Source organism: Portunus trituberculatus, chromosome 38 (genome assembly GCF_017591435.1).
Source record: "Portunus trituberculatus isolate SZX2019 chromosome 38, ASM1759143v1, whole genome shotgun sequence".
Lineage (NCBI taxonomy): Eukaryota > Metazoa > Arthropoda > Malacostraca > Decapoda > Portunidae > Portunus > Portunus trituberculatus.
Genome location: NC_059292.1, coordinates 27,954,043 through 27,971,423, shown reverse-complemented (window position 1 = coordinate 27,971,423; position 17,381 = coordinate 27,954,043). Strand labels below are relative to the sequence as shown.

Here is a 17,381-nt window from a genome sequence, read left to right as displayed (position 1 = left end):
CAGTCTCTCACCCCGTCAGTCTTTCAGCCTTTCATAGTCTTCTCATCGCGGCCTCGCATCGCCACTACAGGGTATCCTCCGCGGCCTCCCTCATGCACTGTCTTAGCAGCGCCTCGTGGTGATTCATTGTCGGATGGTGGCTTTTTGACGCGGCACTCAGGTGAAGTTGTTGATGGCAGTGGCACCCCAACGGTCACCATGGACAAAAAATAACTACATTATTTATTTGGTGGCAAGTAGATTTTTTTCCACTATTGAGAAAACAAATGACTGGCTTGATACAGGCCTTGCAAGGACGAGGCCGAGCTACAGACGTATCTTCACACTCCCGCAGAAGGCCGTGGAAGAGAGGGAGGGGGAATCTCACACTCACACATTACATCAGGCATATCCTGAGCCCCTGATGGCCGCTGCCTGCGGTCTTTATCTCTGTTCGCTGTCAAAATAGCGGCATCGGGTGGTAGAAGTGACGGGTGGCCGCAGATTAGCTCCCACGGGCCTTGCCGATGCCCGCCGATACATTGGAACACAAAGAAGCCAAGTATCGACAACTGATCGGATGGAATGCTAAGCGTGGCGGCTGCGGCAGTATCGGCAGTGGCGGCAGAGGCGGCCCTCCTCCCCGGCACCTGTCTTATCTGCTCTGAGGTAACACTCCGCTAGCCTGATTTGTCACTTGCCTGTCAGGCGCCGGAACTTGATAATCTTACCCATCACTACACTCACCTGGGGCGTCGCGCCGCTACCTGCTGTCTCAGTAATCACCGCGCGTCCCGTCCCTCCCCGCCGCTCCTCGCCCCGCATCGCCCCACCTCCTCTCTCCTCGTCTGCCTCGCCGCGCCGTGAGGCAAGGCGGGGCTGCGCTCACTAAGGCTGGGCTGTGCTGTGCTGCCGCTAAAGACCTGACGATATTTTGATGATGGTGAATTTGTTTTTGGTGTTGTTGCTGTTGTTATTGTTGATGGTAGGGGTGTGATGGTGATGGAAATGGTGGTGGTGGTGGTGGTGGTGGTGGTGGTGGAGTGATGCTGGTGGTCTTATGAAAATTTGTGATGGGTTGAGTGGAAGGGAGCGTAATACAAGGATGGGTGTGAGAAAAGTGTGTCTCCTTCATTGTTGAGATGCTCATTAGTGTTATGTCGTGCATTTTAATATTTGCTCGTGTTGAGGTCCAGGTCAGCTTCCTCAGGTCTTCGTCAGCCGTCTGTGGCTCATCCCACGCTGTGCTGGCCAAGGAAATAGCTTCTTTTTTTTGTTTTCTTTCTTTCCATGTTTATTTCTTTCTATTCTGTTTGTTTATATGTATTTTTTTCTATCCATCCTCCCTTTCTTCTTCATTCACCCTTGTTTAATCCTTTCCTCCCACCCTCTCTTATGTGAGGAAATCATTGAGAGAAGGTCAAATCCTATGAGGAACGCCTAAAGGAATTAAATTTATTTTCTCTTGAGAAACAGAGAGTAAGAGGCGACCTTATCATGCTTTTCAAAATTTTTAATGGGTTTGCAAATATGAATATTCAAAAATACGTATCAGTCGACCAGTCAAATGTCACCAGAAGCAATGGTCTTAAAATTGTTGGTAAGCGCTTTGTAACAAATGAAGCCAAATACTTTTTCTTTAATTGCATAGTTAATATATGGAATGGTCTGCCATCAAATGTTGTCAACTCAGGTACTATCGAAACGTTCAAAGTTCGCCTCGATAAATACTTTGAATCTCATCCCCGGTTGTCGCTATTCATTTCCGAATAATTTGCGCTTTTTCTTTTATCTCCCGGGCCTCTGATCGTGGTTTAAATTGCCCGTTAGTTTGAATTACTCTCACCCTCCATACATGACACAGATAGCCCGGAGTGAACGGTCACTACTTTTACTCTCGATCTGTGAAGGGCTGTGGATAGTCAAGAGCCCTGACAGTAGGTGACCATCATCGGGATTTAAGGTACCAAGGGTCACCGCTGCAGGGGTAACCATACAGTGTGCGGCGCCCTTTAAAGGGAAGTGCACTTTTACAGTGGTTGTACGGAGCTGGGGCCTGATTGACTGCTGCCTCTCTTGAAAGCGCCAGGCAAAGCTGCCGCACCACCTTTTTGACTCCACACTGTGTTTACATACATACTACACTACATTGCATACACGCACAGATAGCCCAGAGTGAACGGTCACTACTACTACTCTCGACTTGTGACGGGCTGTGTTTGGAGAGGGATTTGTCAAATATTGATCATCATCGGGAACTAAGTACCAGGTATCAATGTTGCAAGGGGTTATCAGCGTGCGGCGTCCCTACAGGGAAAGTATGCTATCTCAGTGGATTGAACGGAGCTGGGGCCTGATTAACAGAGGGTTTGCATTCTTTAACATTCCAGACGTTGTTAAGAACTGCATGTGACAGCGGCAGACATGATTGATCTCTTCAGTACCACGACGCGTTTTCATATTTATTCTGGTTACTATTTGCCAATTCCATACAGCTTCAGAAACATATGTTGGGATTAGAATAGTGAAGGCTCTGGCCATTAATCTTTTCACTTTCATAGACCCTTCCTAATGCAAGCAAAATCGTTTAATCATACCCAAAAAATAAAGGCAAAACTGTGTCTCAATATGGGAGGGATTAATGGAGTGCTTACATGTGTTGCCCCTAACTGGTGATGGAAAACGCCTGTCTGAGCATCGATACAGTAATAATAAAAAAAAAAAAACTTTGAAGAACCAGACATGTTCCATCACAGCCTCTGTAAATGGTCGAAATAACGCGCTGAAATGCTTAAGTAATGCAGACCTGTAAGATGATGATGACGATGATGATAAGAAGAATGGTGGTGGTGGTGATGGTAGTGATGATGATGATGATAAGAATAATGGTGGTGGTGGTGATGATGATGATAACAATAATGATAACAATGATGATAATGATAAGAATGATGATGATGATGATAATGATGATGATATTAATAGTGGTGGTGGTAGTAGTGGTGGTGGTGATGATGATGATGATGATGATAATGATGATAACAATGATGATGATAACGATAAGATATGGATGCGTATAAGTGTATTTAGACTTGTCCTACACTTCCAGCTTGTACCCCGTGTTTGATATAATTCTTTCATTTATTTCTTTTTCAATTCATTGCGCATTAGAGAAGCAAAAAATAAATAAATAGAAAAGTAAATCTCACTCATGTTGCGGTCGCCATAAAAGTAAATAAGTAGAAAATATAACAAGAAACTTCAATGATGACAGAAGAGTGTGTGTGTGTGTGTGTGTGTGTGTGTGTGTGTGTGTGTGTGTGTGTGTGTGTGTGTGTGTGTGTGTGTGTGTGTGTGTGTGTGTGTGTGTGTGTGTGTGTGTGTGTGTGTGTGTGTGTGTGTGTGTGTGTGTGTGTGTGTGTGTGTGTGTGTGTGTGTGTGTGTGTGTGTGTGTGTGTGTGTGTGTGTGTGTGTGTGTGTGTGTGTGTGTGTGTGTGTGTGTGCGTGTGTGTGAGTGTGTGTGTGTGTCTGTGTGTGTGTCCTTTGATGGCTGAAGCGTGCCTTCATAGCTCAGTGGCTAGAGCGCTGGTCTAGTAAACCAGAGGCCGGGAGTTCGATCCTCCCTGAAGGCAGCCAATTACATTACCATTATTTCAGGATGATAGATGGAATTAAGTGGCTTTGCTCACACGGAAACTGCCACGTGTAGACCTGACAGCCTCTTGCAGCTTCCCTATTTTCTTATTCTCTTATATCCTTGTGTGTGTGTGTGTGTGTGTGTGTGTGTGAGTACTTTATTTCACTGTATTCCTTTATGTATTTTCTTTATTAATTATGCATCATACACTTATTCATTTAAGCATATGCATATTTATTGCATTATTATTACTTCTATTTCATTAGCATCACTGTCTCTCGTCGCCTGAAAGCCAGACTCGTCCCTCACACCCTGCCTCCCCCCCTTCCTCTCCACACACACACACACACACACACACACACACACACACACACACACACACACACACACACACACACACACACAGAGTACGTAGTCTTCAGGGTGGCACAACAGTCCAGTATTCAGTATCAAATCTTTTATTCCAGTACAAAGCACAAATGGTATGAAACACAACAGATGCAATAGATGTCAAAATAAATACAGGAGAGATGGGTTACAGGCGCGGCCGATGAGGGGCCTCCGACAGCGTGAGGAGGGAGAGTGGGGGCCGATGAGCCGCGGGACAGAGGGTGAAGGATGGAGAGCGGGGCTGCCCACTAGCCGACGCGGCGCGGGGCAGGGCGGTCTGTGTGGCATCCGCTGGGAAGTCTGAGTGCTGGTAGCGATGAAGGCGTTGTCATGGGAGGATCGCTCGAATACTTAAGAGTAAACAAGTGGCGCCCATGAGGCTGCGGCACGGCGGGGCTGCAGCGGGGCACGGACATACTAGTGGCGGCGCTCCATCATTCAGCAATCCTTTTATTAGCAAATGTTTTTTAATATAAGTAGAGCTAAAGCTACTAACATAACATTAAATGTGTGAGCGGCGGTGTCCCGCGGGGTGGCTGTGTCAGAAAACCATCCCGCGGGGCGCGGCGCCACCAACAACAATATCAGGGACTAGTTGAACCCACAGCTAGTGCAAGTGTCTCCGTTAGATCTAGCGGCTAAAGGCTTCAGGTTAATGCTATCAAGATTAACGAGAAAGAATCTTTAGAGTGTAGAGAGTGTTGATGGTCGAAAGGTGTGCAGTGTTCATGGTAAAGATCTTAGCACGGAGGTGCGGCGAGCACCAGGCGAGGAGGAAAGAGAGGGCCAAGCCAGGCCACGCCAGGCCAGGTCAGGCTTGGCGAAGAGAGACAGTTGTAGGAAGAGAGGGTTAGGCGAAGCCAAGCCAGACCAGAAGAGACCAGGCAAGGCCAGGTGGCAAAAGACATTTGTGGAAAGTGTCATAAGAGAGGGCTGGGCCAGACTGGGACAGACCAGACCAAGCGGCAAGGAACAGAGACAGTTATGGAAAGAGTCACAAAAGGGGCCAGACCAGGTGAAGCCAAGCAAGGCCAGGCAGCAAGAGACAGAGACAGTTGGGAGAAAAGTCATAAAAGTTATCAGTGTAGGAAAGTAGACGCAGAATTTCACTGTGAAGTAACTAACTTCAAAACGACTAATCGAAGTTAATTTGTGAAGTTAAAATATGAAATGACACGCGTCGCGTCGGTTCCCTAACTGTTGGTGGGCGGAAGGCGGGCACACGCTCCTGGATGGCGGTGGTGGTGGTGGTGATGATGATGGTGGTGCCGGCCCAGGAGCCGCGTCGCCTCGGGTGCCGAGTTAATTGTTATCTTATAAAGCGTAGTAGTGAGTTAGTGCGACCCGTGAATCACGTCCTTTGAGAGACAGCCTTACCCGTCTCTGAGGCGTGTTGCCGCCACTCTCCCGGGGAGGTGCTCAGGCGCCAGAGTGAGAGAGAGAGAGAGAGAGAGAGAGAGAGAGAGAGAGAGAGAGAGAGAGAGAGAGAGAGAGAGAGAGAGAGAGAGAGAGAGAGAGAGAGAGAGAGAGAGAGAGAGAGAGAGAGAGAGAGAGAGAGAGTTGATGGACAACTTTTTAGGCAAATGAAGGAAGACAAGGTGGCCTGAGAGACAGGGCGCGGTGGTGTGCGCTGGCCGGCACTCAACACCACCTCTCGGCCTCTGCGAGAGAGTTTCCCAATGTTTCGTTGAGGAGCTTCAGTGATGACGAAACCATAACTTTGTACTAGTTTTGGATGACAGGTGACCAAAGTTTGATCAGTTTCCAATGTGTACGATTGTTGTAGCGAGTCAGTCAGCAGCCCGAATCATGAGGATGCAGACGGTTCACACGTGGTGTCTGCCAGTCAGCTCACTCGCGCGGCGTGAACACCAGCTGGAAGGGGTTCCAGTCCAGGGAGATCTTGGCTTGGGGCAGGTGTGGGGTGGCCTGGTCTGCCATGGCGATGTTATAGCGCTGCAGTAGAGTGGTGACCACTATGAAGGCGGTGTTGGCCACCATCTTGGAGCCCACGCAGGAGCGCTTGCCGGTGCTGAAAGGGATGAAGTACTCAGGCTTCTTAATGCAGCCGTCCTTCAGGAACCTCTCGGGCATGAACTTATTGGGCTCGTCCCACAGGCTGGGCGAAGAGTTCATCTCGAAGTTGTTGAGGAACATGATGGATCCCTTCTTGACAGCGTAACCTGTGGAGGAGGAACACACTGTTTAGCGGGGCGGGGCAGCGCCGGGTGGCAGGGGTGGGTCGGGGGTGGCGGCACTGTGGCATGTTTCATTCAGACACTAAATAGTCCCCAGTGGCGACTCACCTCCCACAGAGGAGTCTTCACTTGCCACGTGGGGCACCAGGGGAGAGGAGGTGACCCTGAGCACCTCGTACAGCACGGCCTGGCTGTACAGCATCTCGTGGCGGTCCTGCAACGTGGGTGTGCGCTCACGCCCGATCTTCTCATCGATCTAAGGGAGAAGAAGGCGTGGGATGAGGCAAGATCAAGGGAGATATATCATATCTTAATGATGCAGATTGAATTCCATGAGGTTAATTAGCGGGATTAGATGTTCGGTGACCGGCGAGACTCACCTCAGCGCGGAGGGCGTCCATCACGTGTGGGTTCTGCAGGATGTGGGCGAAAAGGCGCATCACGATGTTGCTGATGGCCATGGACCCGCCCAGCAAATCCTCCACGATGTACAGGATGGTCTGCCAGTCCCACTTCTCCTCCTCGTTGTTCGTCTGGGGAGGAACAACAACACTCAGTAGGAAAACAAAGAAGAGGAGGAGGAAGAAACATAATCCACTTTAAGACTAATCAATTCTCCATCAGCACAAGGCAAGCAATACAGCAGCAGCAGCAGCAGCAGCAGGGTGACACTCACCAGAAGGTTAGCAAAGCAGGCGTCCACTAAGTCCTCCACGTCAGAAGGGTCTTGTCGCAGACGCTCGTACTTCTCGAGGCAGATGTTGTCCAGGATGTACTGGCGGATGCTGGACACGTTGGACTTGATCTCGTTGATGTAGGAGGTGAAGAGAGGCTGCAGGGAAGGCAGGAAGTCCATGGCGTGGCCGTTGTTGATGTCCCGGAAGATGTAATCGAAGTTCTGTGTCACCTGCTGGAAGTCCTTATCCTCGTACTGGAACTTCTTGGAGCACATGTAGCCCGAGAAGATGTTGAGGGAGCAGTATGACAGCAGCTCCTTGGCCTGCATGGGGCGGCCCAGCGACTTCTCCACCTGCCCGGCGAGACACAGCCACGGTAATCATTTGTAAGACACACACACACACACACACAGAGAGAGAGAGAGAGAGAGAGAGAGAGAGAGAGAGAGAGAGAGAGAGAGAGAGAGAGAGAATCCTATTACCGATGAGATGAGAGAAAACCTAAACTAATCATTTTATTCTCTTAGTGTGACTCAGTTAAGCTCAGACTCACCTCGTTGATCAGGTTGGGCATCTCAGACACAACGTTGGCTTCGAACTTGGAAAAATTGTTCTCCTGGCCGCGGAACATGAGGAAGGAGCGGGTGAGGGTCATGCGGCGCTTCTGGTGTTCGTTCCAGTCGCACAGGGCCAAGGCTGACAGGAGAGAGAGAGAGAGAGAGAGAGGGACGTTACTTAGTGCTGGAGCCGGTTATGTTAAGTTAGGTTAGGTATAGATAAGTGTCGGTGGGCTATGTTAGATGCAACAGTTACAGTGTATTGATGAATGAGCCTAAGTGTAATTATTAGGAGAGAGAGAGAGAGAGAGAGAGAGAGAGAGAGAGAGAGAGAGAGAGAGAGAGAGAGAGAGAGAGAGAGAGAGAGAGAGAGAGAGAGAGAGAGAGAGAGAGAGAGAGAGAGAGAGAGAGAGAGAGAGAGAGAGAGAGAGAGAGAGAGAGAGAGAGAGAGAGAGAGAGAGAGAGAGAGAAGAAAGAGCACTTCTTGTATCAATGTGTGTGTGTGTGTGTGTGTGTGTGTGTGTGTGTGTGTGTGTGTGTGTGTGTGTGTGTGTGTCTTATATATATGCTTGGATCATTTTCAGCTTCTCCCATTTCTCCGCCGCACCAACAGGCTAGCCTACAAATTGTGCAATGATAGTAGTAGTAGTAGTAGTAGTAGTAGTAGTAGTAATAGTAGTAGTAGTAGTAGTAGTAGTAGTAGTAGTAGCAGCAGTAGCAGTGGTAAGAGTATTAGTATTAGTAATAGTAGTAGTAATAGTAGTGATAGGAGTAGTAGTTGCTGTAGGTGTGTTTCTGGTGGTGTATGGCGGTCAGTTCCTGGCATGGCGAGTGACGCTCAGCAGCTTCAGTCTCGCAATTCATGTTAGTTTGTCACAGGGAGTGTTGTCACCTCCTCTCCCTTCCCCTCCCACCGCCCCTCTAACGTTGCCCCCAGTCACCCTACTTGCCCCTGAGTGTGCTGCGTCTCCCGCCCCGTCCCGCTCTCCGATGGAAGGGACAATGAAGTTATTTTTTTGCCCTACTCTTCATTGTCTTCAGTTTTGTTCACTTTACTTGCTGCCGGCGTTTCTCTCTTTACTTCCAACACTTCCTATTGGTTACTTTATATAAGAAGTTATGATTAAATATGATTTGTGGCTCTGAAATACTCTACCTTTTTTTCAACCATACTGTTTGATATTCACCTTCCTCACGTTTTTATGCATGAGGAAGGAAGACTTGAGGACAAAAACACATTCATGGAAAAAAAGGTCGGTTAAGTGAAACCTCACTGATTATCAAAAAAAATGATTCCCACCTGCCCCATCCTCTCTGGCACGCTTCCTGCCCTTTAACGCCCCACCGTCACCGCAGGACCAAGGCGGCGCCACTAACACGTAGGTAATTCACGTACACTCGTACATCTCAGAAAACTGAGCAAGGAGTCAGCAGATGTTCATGGTTGGCTTATGAAAGGAGCTTGGTTGAGAGGAGAAAGGAAAGTGGTTCTGTGGGGCATATTGAGAAAGCCTGGAGTAAACAGAGAGGGGAGAGGAGCAGCTTGGAGATACTCACAGTGCTGGCGGTTTCCTCCGAAGTAGAGCTTGAAGCGGAGGAGGTCTGGGCGAGCGTCGAAGGAGTTAGCCTTGTTGATAAGAACTTCCTTGATGGTGTCGAAGGTGTTGACGACCACGCTTGGGGTGCTTCCCATCTTGAGAGCGTACACGGGGCCGTACTTATCCTTCAGCTCGGAGAAGCCTTGGTAGGGGCACTCGCTGTACTTCCGGAGGCTGAGGAGGTTGCCGAAGAAGGGGATTGGAGTCGGGCCGGGTAGTGGTGTTAGGGTGCCGATCTCCAGGTCGTCACTGCTCTTTGTCGTCGGTGAGGTTTGTTGGAAGTATTGCTGCTTCTGTTGCTTTCTTCGTCTCCGTGCGGTCTCCTGCACTGCGACGGCCACGAGGACCATCATCATCAGCACGATAGTTGCGGGAGCCAAAACGAAGACCATTTTTGCGAGCAGTTCTCAACCTGGCAGAGCAGTGACTGACGAAGCTGCAAAGTTCGCGCCGCTATTTATACTCTGCAGGCCGAGGGGGTGTGGGGTTTCCTGAAGAATAGTGGAAGAATAGCAGAGGAAGGTGACCCGTATGATTGGCCGGGGGAGCGGCGCTGTGGGCGGGGCTTGAGGAACAGGCCGAGAAGCTCAGCAGGTAACACTTGGGGACTGGGCGCGGCGTCACTTGCACGCCGCCGCGTCCAGCCTCTGGTGAGTTAGCCTTCCGCCACTGTATGTAGTTTGTCTGTCTGCCTCCACAGGCACATCATGTCCCTGTCCCTCCATCGTTTCCCAGCGTCCTGTGTAGCGCCGCTCGTGGCCACCTTTCCGAATCCCTTCACTGCTAAGCTGTCGTTAGAGCCATTTATTTCACTACGTTTCGTGCATCTCAGGGACTTTGGCGTTCCAGGAACTGTTGTGAACTTGTTCCAAGTGACGAAGGAATGGTTCGCTGCTTGTCTTGAAATCTTCCGCTGCGTCGTGTTGGGATCCACTGAAAAAACAACAACCTGTAAAACGTTTATCCGTGCCTCTTTCAAGAGTAACATTTGTCCATGCCCACCTGCTTACTGCCCTGAGTGTGATGAACACCACTCTATGAAGTGTGGCCCACGGTGGCCCTGAGAAAGATGTAGTGGCCAGATAAAGAGTGGGTATCTCTCTCTAAAAAGTTTTCGTCTAATCCCGGAAGCCTCAAGCATACACATGATCACTGACCCTGCAATAGATGACAGCGTGTGTGTGCTACTATTTGACTTCATTTGCTCCGTAGCATTAAGATGAGTCTGTAACAGCGCAGCGTGAAGAGAGCCTGCCTAACAGGCCACCTCTTCTTCCTTCCTCTTAGGCGAGAGAGAGAGAGAGAGAGAGAGAGAGAGAGAGAGAGAGAGAGAGAGAGAGAGAGAGAGAGAGAGAGAGAGAGAGAGAGAGAGAGAGAGAGAGAGAGAGAGAGAGAGAGAGAGAGAGAGAGAGAGAGAGAGAGAGAGAGAGAGAGAGAGAGAGAGAGAGAGAGAGAGAGAGAGAGAGAGAGAGAGAGAGAGAGAGAGAGAGAGAGAGAGAGAGAGAGAGAGAGAGAGAGAGAGAGAGAGAGAGAGAGAGAGAGAGAGAGAGAGAGAGAGAGAGAGAGAGAGAGAGAGAGAGAGAGAGAGAGAGAGAGAGAGAGAGAGAGAGAGAGAGAGAGAGAGAGAGAGAGAGAGAGAGAGAGAGAGAGAGAGAGAGAGAGAGAGAGAGAGAGAGAGAGAGAGAGAGAGAGAGAGAGAGAGAGAGAGAGAGAGAGAGAGAGAGAGAGAGAGAGAGAGAGAGAGAGAGAAATATGCGTGACTTTTCCTTTGATTTCACGCCACACGCTCACCACATCGTCATCCCGACCACTGACTCACCCACACGGCCACTTCACAGTCTCTTTTCCACGCAAATAGTGACAGAATCCACACAGTAGATCTTGATTAATCATTTGATCATTCCTTCCTTCGGTTTCGCATTGATAATCAAGCGTCATTTTTTTTTTTTTTTTACTTTTTTTATTATTTCATTGTGGCTTTACATAATCTGCACATAGCGGCGCAATAATTCAGTCCTTCCCCATAAGAACATAACGAAAGCTACAGGAAGCCGTCAGATCAACACGTGGCAATCCCTGTACAAAGCATGCCTACTCTTTTCCGTCCTTTTCGTTTATCACCCGCATGCAAAACCTAACCTAATGTTTCGTCACAACTAGAAAGACTGCACAACACTCAAGAATGTTTATAGGAGGAGGAAGAAGAGGAGGAGAAGAGGAAGATGAAGGAAGCGTGACAAGTTAGAGATAGAGAGTAACGTTAGATCTAAGAGTTTGAGAGAAGAGTAAGAGCATGGCTAAAATTAAAAGTCTTACAAGAGCACAGTCAGATTAGAGGGTGAAGTAAGAAGAACATTCATTTAAGGAACAAAAAACATGATACGAGTAAAAAGGAAAGTAAAAGGAAAGAATCGAGTGAAAGGAAGATTTAAAGGAGAACATAACATGAATAAAGAGAAGAGTTAGAGAGAGAGAGAGAGAGAGAGAGAGAGAGAGAGAGAGAGAGAGAGAGAGAGAGAGAGAGAGAGAGAGAGAGAGAGAGAGAGAGAGAGAGAGAGAGAGAGAGAGAGAGAGAGAGAGAGAGAGAGAGAGAGAGAGAGAGAGAGAGAGAGAGAGAGAGAGAAGAAGAAGAAGAAGAAGAAGAAGAAGAAGAAGAAGAAGAAGAAGAAGAAGAAGAAGAAGAAGAAGAAGAAGAAGAAGAAGAAGAAGAAGAAGAAGAAGAAGAAGAAGAAGAAGAAGAAGAAGAAGAAAAGAAAATAAGAAGAATAGGGTAGAAAAGTAAATTTAAAGAGAAATCTTATACAATGGGAAAATATTAAAAAGATCTCTCTCTCTCTCTCTCTCTCTCTCTCTCTCTCTCTCTCTCTCTCTCTCTCTCTCTCTCTCTCTCTCTCTCTCTCTCTCTCTCTCTCTCTCTCTCTCTCTCTCTCTCTCTCTCTCTCTCTCTCTCTCTCTCTCTCTCTCTCTCTCTCTCTCTCTCTCTCTCTCTCTCTCTCTCTCTCTCTCTCTCTCTCTCTCTCTCTCTCTCTCTCTCTCTCTCTCTCTCTCTCTCTCTCTCTCTCTCTCCTTCCTTCTTCCTTCCCTTCCCTTCCCTTCCCTCGACTTGCTTTGCCTTAGCAGCAGCAGCAGCGTCAGGATAGGAGGTAGTGCAAAAATGGGTTGGTGGCACCGTAGACTTATCATGACGGGTGGCTGGAGGACACTGGGAAAGTCAGGCTGGCGGGCATATTGTTCTGCTGCGGTACAGTTAGTTATTGTTGCGACGCGGTGACAGGGGAGGGAGAAGGAAGGTAAAAGGGCATGGGGTGAGGGAGGGAGGGAGGGAAGAAAAGGGAGGGACAGACTAAGGGAGGGAATGAGGGGAGGCACACGAGGAGGGAGGGGTTGAATGAGTGGTAAGGGGAGAGACAGAGTGAGGAAGAGAAAGGACGCGTAGGTAGGTGAAAAAGGGATAGATAGATGGATAGATGCATTGAGGTTTGAGGGAGAGGAAAAGAGTGAGAGGGATAGTGACGTAGGTAGGGAGGAATGGAGAGAAGGATGGTGTGTGTAAGGAAAGAGAAGGTCTGAATTGAGAGGCATGGAGGAATGGAAGTGCACAAAGTTACATATCTACACTCGCTACAACATACTTGACTTACTGCTGTTAAGGAAGTAATAGGAAAGGAAAAGGATAGCAAAGCAGAAGACTATCCCTCCACCGTCCCTTCCCTCTCGCCCAAACTGCACAGGGAACTGATAGGAAAGGAATATCTTACTGGGTCGAAGAAGTAGAAACCAGCGGGAAATTTTATAAGGAAAAATAGAAATATATGAAAAAAGGTACCTCCATTATCTCGTGGAGTGAAGGAGTGACAGAAGCTTGAAGTGAAGAAGAGAGAAGGATAAAGTGTGGGAGGATGTGAGAGGAACAAAAAAGAGACAATGGACGTTCTTTAGTAATTCCTTCCCTGTTCAGCTAGTAGAGAGACTAGCAGAGAGAGAGAGAGAGAGAGAGAGAGAGAGAGAGAGAGAGAGAGAGAGAGAGAGAGAGAGAGAGAGAGAGAGAGAGAGAGAGAGAGAGAGAGAGAGAGAGAGAGAGAGAGAGAGAGAGAGAGAGAGAGAGAGAGAGAGAGAGAGAGAGAGAGAGAGAGAGAGAGAGAGAGAGAGAGAGAGAGAGAGAGAGAGAGAGAGAGAGAGAGAGAGAGAGAGAGAGAGAGAGAGAGAGAGAGAGAGAGAGAGAGAGAGAGAGAAAAAAAACGAAGGAGAGGCAGGAAGAATAAGAGAGAATGGTTATACTCTTGGATGTGCTTGTATAACTCTCACTCCGTTTAAGAACTCTTGTGTTTAATTTTTAGCTCCGGACCTTTAAAGACCCCTGGCACCACTGGTGTATAGCTACGTCCTCTAAAGCCTTCCCTTGCCTTCACTCTACGACGGCAGCTCAGTGGACAGATCTGCGCGCGTACTCCTTACAGTTCACCAAAGCCTGCGTATCAGTACCGAAGTATGGAACGTCACACTCTGCCGCTATATATGTTACCTACTAGTGTGCTCTGGCCTTCCCTTTCCTTCCCCACACCAACTCAGTGGACAGACTCATTCTGCTGCTGAATAAGGAAGAAAGGAAGGAAGGAAGGAAGGAGGAAAGAAAGAAAGAAGGAAGGAAGAAAGGAAGGAAGGAAGGAAGGAAGGAAGGAAGAAAGGAAAAGGAAAGAAGGGAAATAATAACACCTGGAAAAGAAGAATGTGTGTGTGTGTGTGTGTGTGTGTGTGTGTGTGTGTGTGTGTGTGTGTGTGTGTGTGTGTGTGTGTGTGTGTGTGTGTGTGTGTGTGTGTGTGTGTGTGTGTGTGTGTGTGTGTGTGTGTGTGTGTGTGTGTGTAATTCACCTCAGTTGCTTACTGGTCACCCAGCCAGTCTTCCCCATTACGGAGCGAGCTCAGAGCTCATAGACCGATCTTCGGGTAGGACTGAGACCACAACACACTCCACACACCGGGAAAGCGAGGCCACAGCCCTTCGAGTTACATCCCGTACCTATTTACTGCTATGTGAACAGGGACCACACATTAAGAGGCTTGCCCATTTGCCTAGCCGCTTCCCAGGACTCGAATCCGGTCCTCTCGATTGTGAGTCTAGCGTGCTAACCACTACACTACGCAGTGTGTGTGTGTGTGTGTGTGTGTGTGTGTGTGTGTGTGTGTGTGTGTGTGTTTATTTGTTTGTGTGTTCCGTATGAGGAGGGACTTGTGGGTGGGTGGATGTGGGTGTGAGTCGGGCATGGAGGTGAGGATGTGCTCTAGAATCTCGAGGTGGTGGTGGTGGTGGGAGTGGGAGTCGTGGGGGCACAGGAGGGAAACAGGGAGAAAGTGTGACGCCTGGCAGGAATTGTAGGATAAACAGCTGCTCGGCCAACAATACCCGGGGCTCACGTGGCGTTCCTCGGCTGGCCTGGCTAATGCTTCTCGCTGGAACATTTATCACCTGCTACACTCTGAAGCTCCCTGTTCTGCCCTACCATGCCTTGCCCTGCCCTGCCCTGCCCTACCCTACCTTGTTCTAATCTCCCCTGTCTTGCTTTGCCCTCCCATGCTAGCTGTATTTTCTCCTGTATTCAACTTAACCCCTTCAGTACTGGGACATATTTTTTTTTACCTTGAGATTTACGTACGATTAGACCATTTTATTGACATTAGGAAGGGTTTATGGAGGTCGGAAGATTAATGGTCACAGTCCTCACTAATCTAATCCCCGACTTAAGTTTCTGAACCTGTTTAAAATCACCATATATTAAGCAGAATGTATATGGAAACGCGCCATGGTGCTAAAGAGGTTAAACTGTTTCAAGAGAGTTGTTTCAATATGCTTCTCAAATATCTGATAATTTTTTTTTTATTATACTCTTTAGCGATTAACATCTACACTTACATAAAGAATCCTTCTCTCTAAGTTGTGTTTATAAGATTATAAGAGAAAGTCTGATAGAGGTCTTTAAGTAGTACTTTTTTTATGTTGCGGCCTGTAGCGCCTGTAGGCACACTTGAAGAGTGTATGGGAAGCACTGTTCAGCTTCCGCCCATTAGTGTTGCAGGCAATTTTATTTATAGTGGTACCCATATTAGGGCTCATATCATCACCCAAGCGCATCTTGGGTGTAACCACCTAGAACCTGGGTATCATGGTGACATGTAGGTAAGTTTAAACCACTCGACAAATGGCGTAGCTTTAAAACGGTATGTGGTGGGATTCAAACCTACGCGTGGACATCTGCCTGATCCCACGCTCAGCACCTTATCCACTATGCCACCGCCTTTCTTTAAAGGAGATACATACAACAAGGGTGACATAACCAAAATTGTCAAGATCGGTAATTATCTGAATAAAAGTAGAGAGAGAGAGAGAGAGAGAGAGAGAGAGAGAGAGAGAGAGAGAGAGAGAGAGAGAGAGAGAGAGAGAGAGAGAGAGAGAGAGAGAGAGAGAGAGAGAGAGAGAGAGAGAGAGAGAGAGAGAGAGAGAGAGAGAGAGAGAGAGAGAGAAAGAGAAAGAGAGAGAGAATAATGTACGAGTATCTTTTTAATATTTCCTTTAGGCAGGTGTTTGAAGTTGCCAGATGAGCACTAATGGCACTAACGGTTACTTGTCTTTCTGCTTCCTTCCAGAGGTGCTTGAGGTGGTGAAGTGAGTCTCGCGTTCCACCAACAACAGGAACTTAAGGTACCTGTGCCTGTCTGTCTGTCTGTGTGTTGTAGTCTTGTGTCCACCAACCCCAATTTAGATCACTGTTACTTCATCATACCAAATACCTTTCTTCGTGTGTGTTTGTGTATTGTTGTCTTGTACCTGCCTTTTTCCATTTCGATCACTGTTACTTCATCCTTCCAAATACTTTTCCGCGTGTATGTCTGTGTCTTATAGTCTTGTGTCCACCAACCCCTATTTCGATCACTGTTCTTTCATTATACCAAATACTTTTCTTCGTGTCTGTTTGTCTGTGTGTTGTAGTCTTGTGCCTGCCATCCTTCATTTCGATCACTGTTACTTCATGATTCCAAATACTTTTCTCCGTGTGTTATAACCTTGCGTCCGATAACTTTCCTTTCGCTTGCCATTGTTTCGTTATATTAAATACTGTTTTTCGTCCTCAATTCGTTCACTCAATGTTTTGTATGTGTTTTTCTTTATTTATCTATCTATATGTTTGGCTACCGTCCTTTCTATCTACCTATCCTTCCATCAATCACTCATCCTTTTATCTATTTCATCTATGTATCTATCAGTCCATCCATCTGCCTCTCTGTCTACCTAAGAGTTCCTTCTTTTGTCCATACCAAGTTTTTTATTTTTACAAGGTTAAGTCACGTTATTCATGCCTTGTCTTTAAATAGTGCTGTTTTACATATCCTCTTTGAAACACGATTTTTTCTCAGTAATAGTCTTAGGTCAGAGAGAGAGAGAGAGAGAGAGAGAGAGAGAGAGAGAGAGAGAGAGAGAGAGAGAGAGAGAGAGAGAGAGAGAGAGAGAGAGTTTTGTTTCCCTTTCGCAGTACCAGCATAAACAGAACCAGTTATGAGTCGGATAAGATAAGGAATTTCTGAGTTGGAGTGTCCCCCTCAGCCCAGCAGAGCGGCAATGGGGTTGAGGAGGCGGCTACGCAGGCAGAGAGTGATGGTATCGGCCTGGGGTGGTTATTGAGGTAGAGGGAGGCGTTATTTGGTTACCTTCCCTTTAAATGGCTATTACAGGAAGGTCCAAAGGTGGTTAGAAATCGATTGACATTCCGCATAAATTTGTACCTTATAACGATCGTCTTTCAAGGTAGCATTAGCACTCAGAATGAACACTGCCAGGAGATTAGACTCCGTAGTGTACGGACTATTGACGAAATGAAACAAGCTTATTGTATTTTGCAGTATGTCAGTTTTTGGCAAAGTATGTAATATATTATTTCAATTTAACCGTATAAACTTCATCTAGGAGTCTAATAGAATGTCAAGGGTTCTTTTTCACGAAATTTGCACTTGACTTACGTAAGGTATGCGAAAATAAAGACCAGCATTAGACAATTTACAAACGAACTAATAAAAGTGAAACATTGACATAGAAGCCCTTTGTGTGTTTGCGGTGATGGATGGGTGGATGGGTGGACGTTGTGTGGGTGTGGGTATGAGTGTAGGCGTATGTAGAGGGGTGGGTTTGAGAGTGTTTTAGGTCGTTCCTTCAACCATAATTGCTGAAAAATAAATCTAATTTTTTTGCCGGAAAGGGAGAGACAAATTAATGATCTTGGTGATACAAATAACTTGGGCTGAAGCGAGAGTGTTGCTTCAATATTCTGTTACATCCTTTGACTCTGAGGAAGATCAACATT

The 17,381-nt window shown here is 47.4% G+C and overlaps 1 protein-coding gene and 1 non-coding gene across 2 annotated transcripts; one reads left to right on the top strand and one right to left on the bottom strand.

The window, feature by feature from the left end:
- Positions 1–3,535: 3,535 nt before the first annotated feature.
- Trnat-agu lies at positions 3,536–3,608 on the top strand. Its single transcript has one exon. It is a non-coding gene; the product is annotated as a tRNA-Thr (tRNA).
- Positions 3,609–4,055: 447 nt separating this feature from the next.
- On the bottom strand, positions 4,056–9,942 carry LOC123515052 (cytochrome P450 307a1-like). Its single transcript, XM_045273445.1, has 6 exons — positions 8,993–9,942; positions 7,432–7,574; positions 6,878–7,231; positions 6,582–6,734; positions 6,310–6,457; positions 4,056–6,186 (listed from the first exon to the last, which is right to left on the bottom strand). Exons 1-6 carry the CDS (start codon positions 9,423–9,425, stop codon positions 5,855–5,857), a joined length of 1,563 nt encoding a protein of 520 aa, XP_045129380.1. The 5' UTR covers positions 9,426–9,942; the 3' UTR covers positions 4,056–5,854.
- Positions 9,943–17,381: the final 7,439 nt, after the last annotated feature.

What these genes read in the sequence shown, in the direction of transcription:
- LOC123515052 (XM_045273445.1), bottom strand. Translation starts at nt 9,425, where the DNA reads ATGGTCTTCGTTTTGGCTCCCGCAACTATCGTGCTGATGATGATGGTC. An exon ending in CGGAGGAAACCGCCAGCACT is followed by an intron (nt 7,575 to 8,992) that starts GTGAGTATCTCC and finishes CTCTCCTGTCAG; the next exon opens with CCTTGGCCCTGTGCGACTGG. An exon ending in TGAAGACTCCTCTGTGGGAG is followed by an intron (nt 6,187 to 6,309) that starts GTGAGTCGCCAC and finishes CCTCCTCCACAG; the next exon opens with GTTACGCTGTCAAGAAGGGA.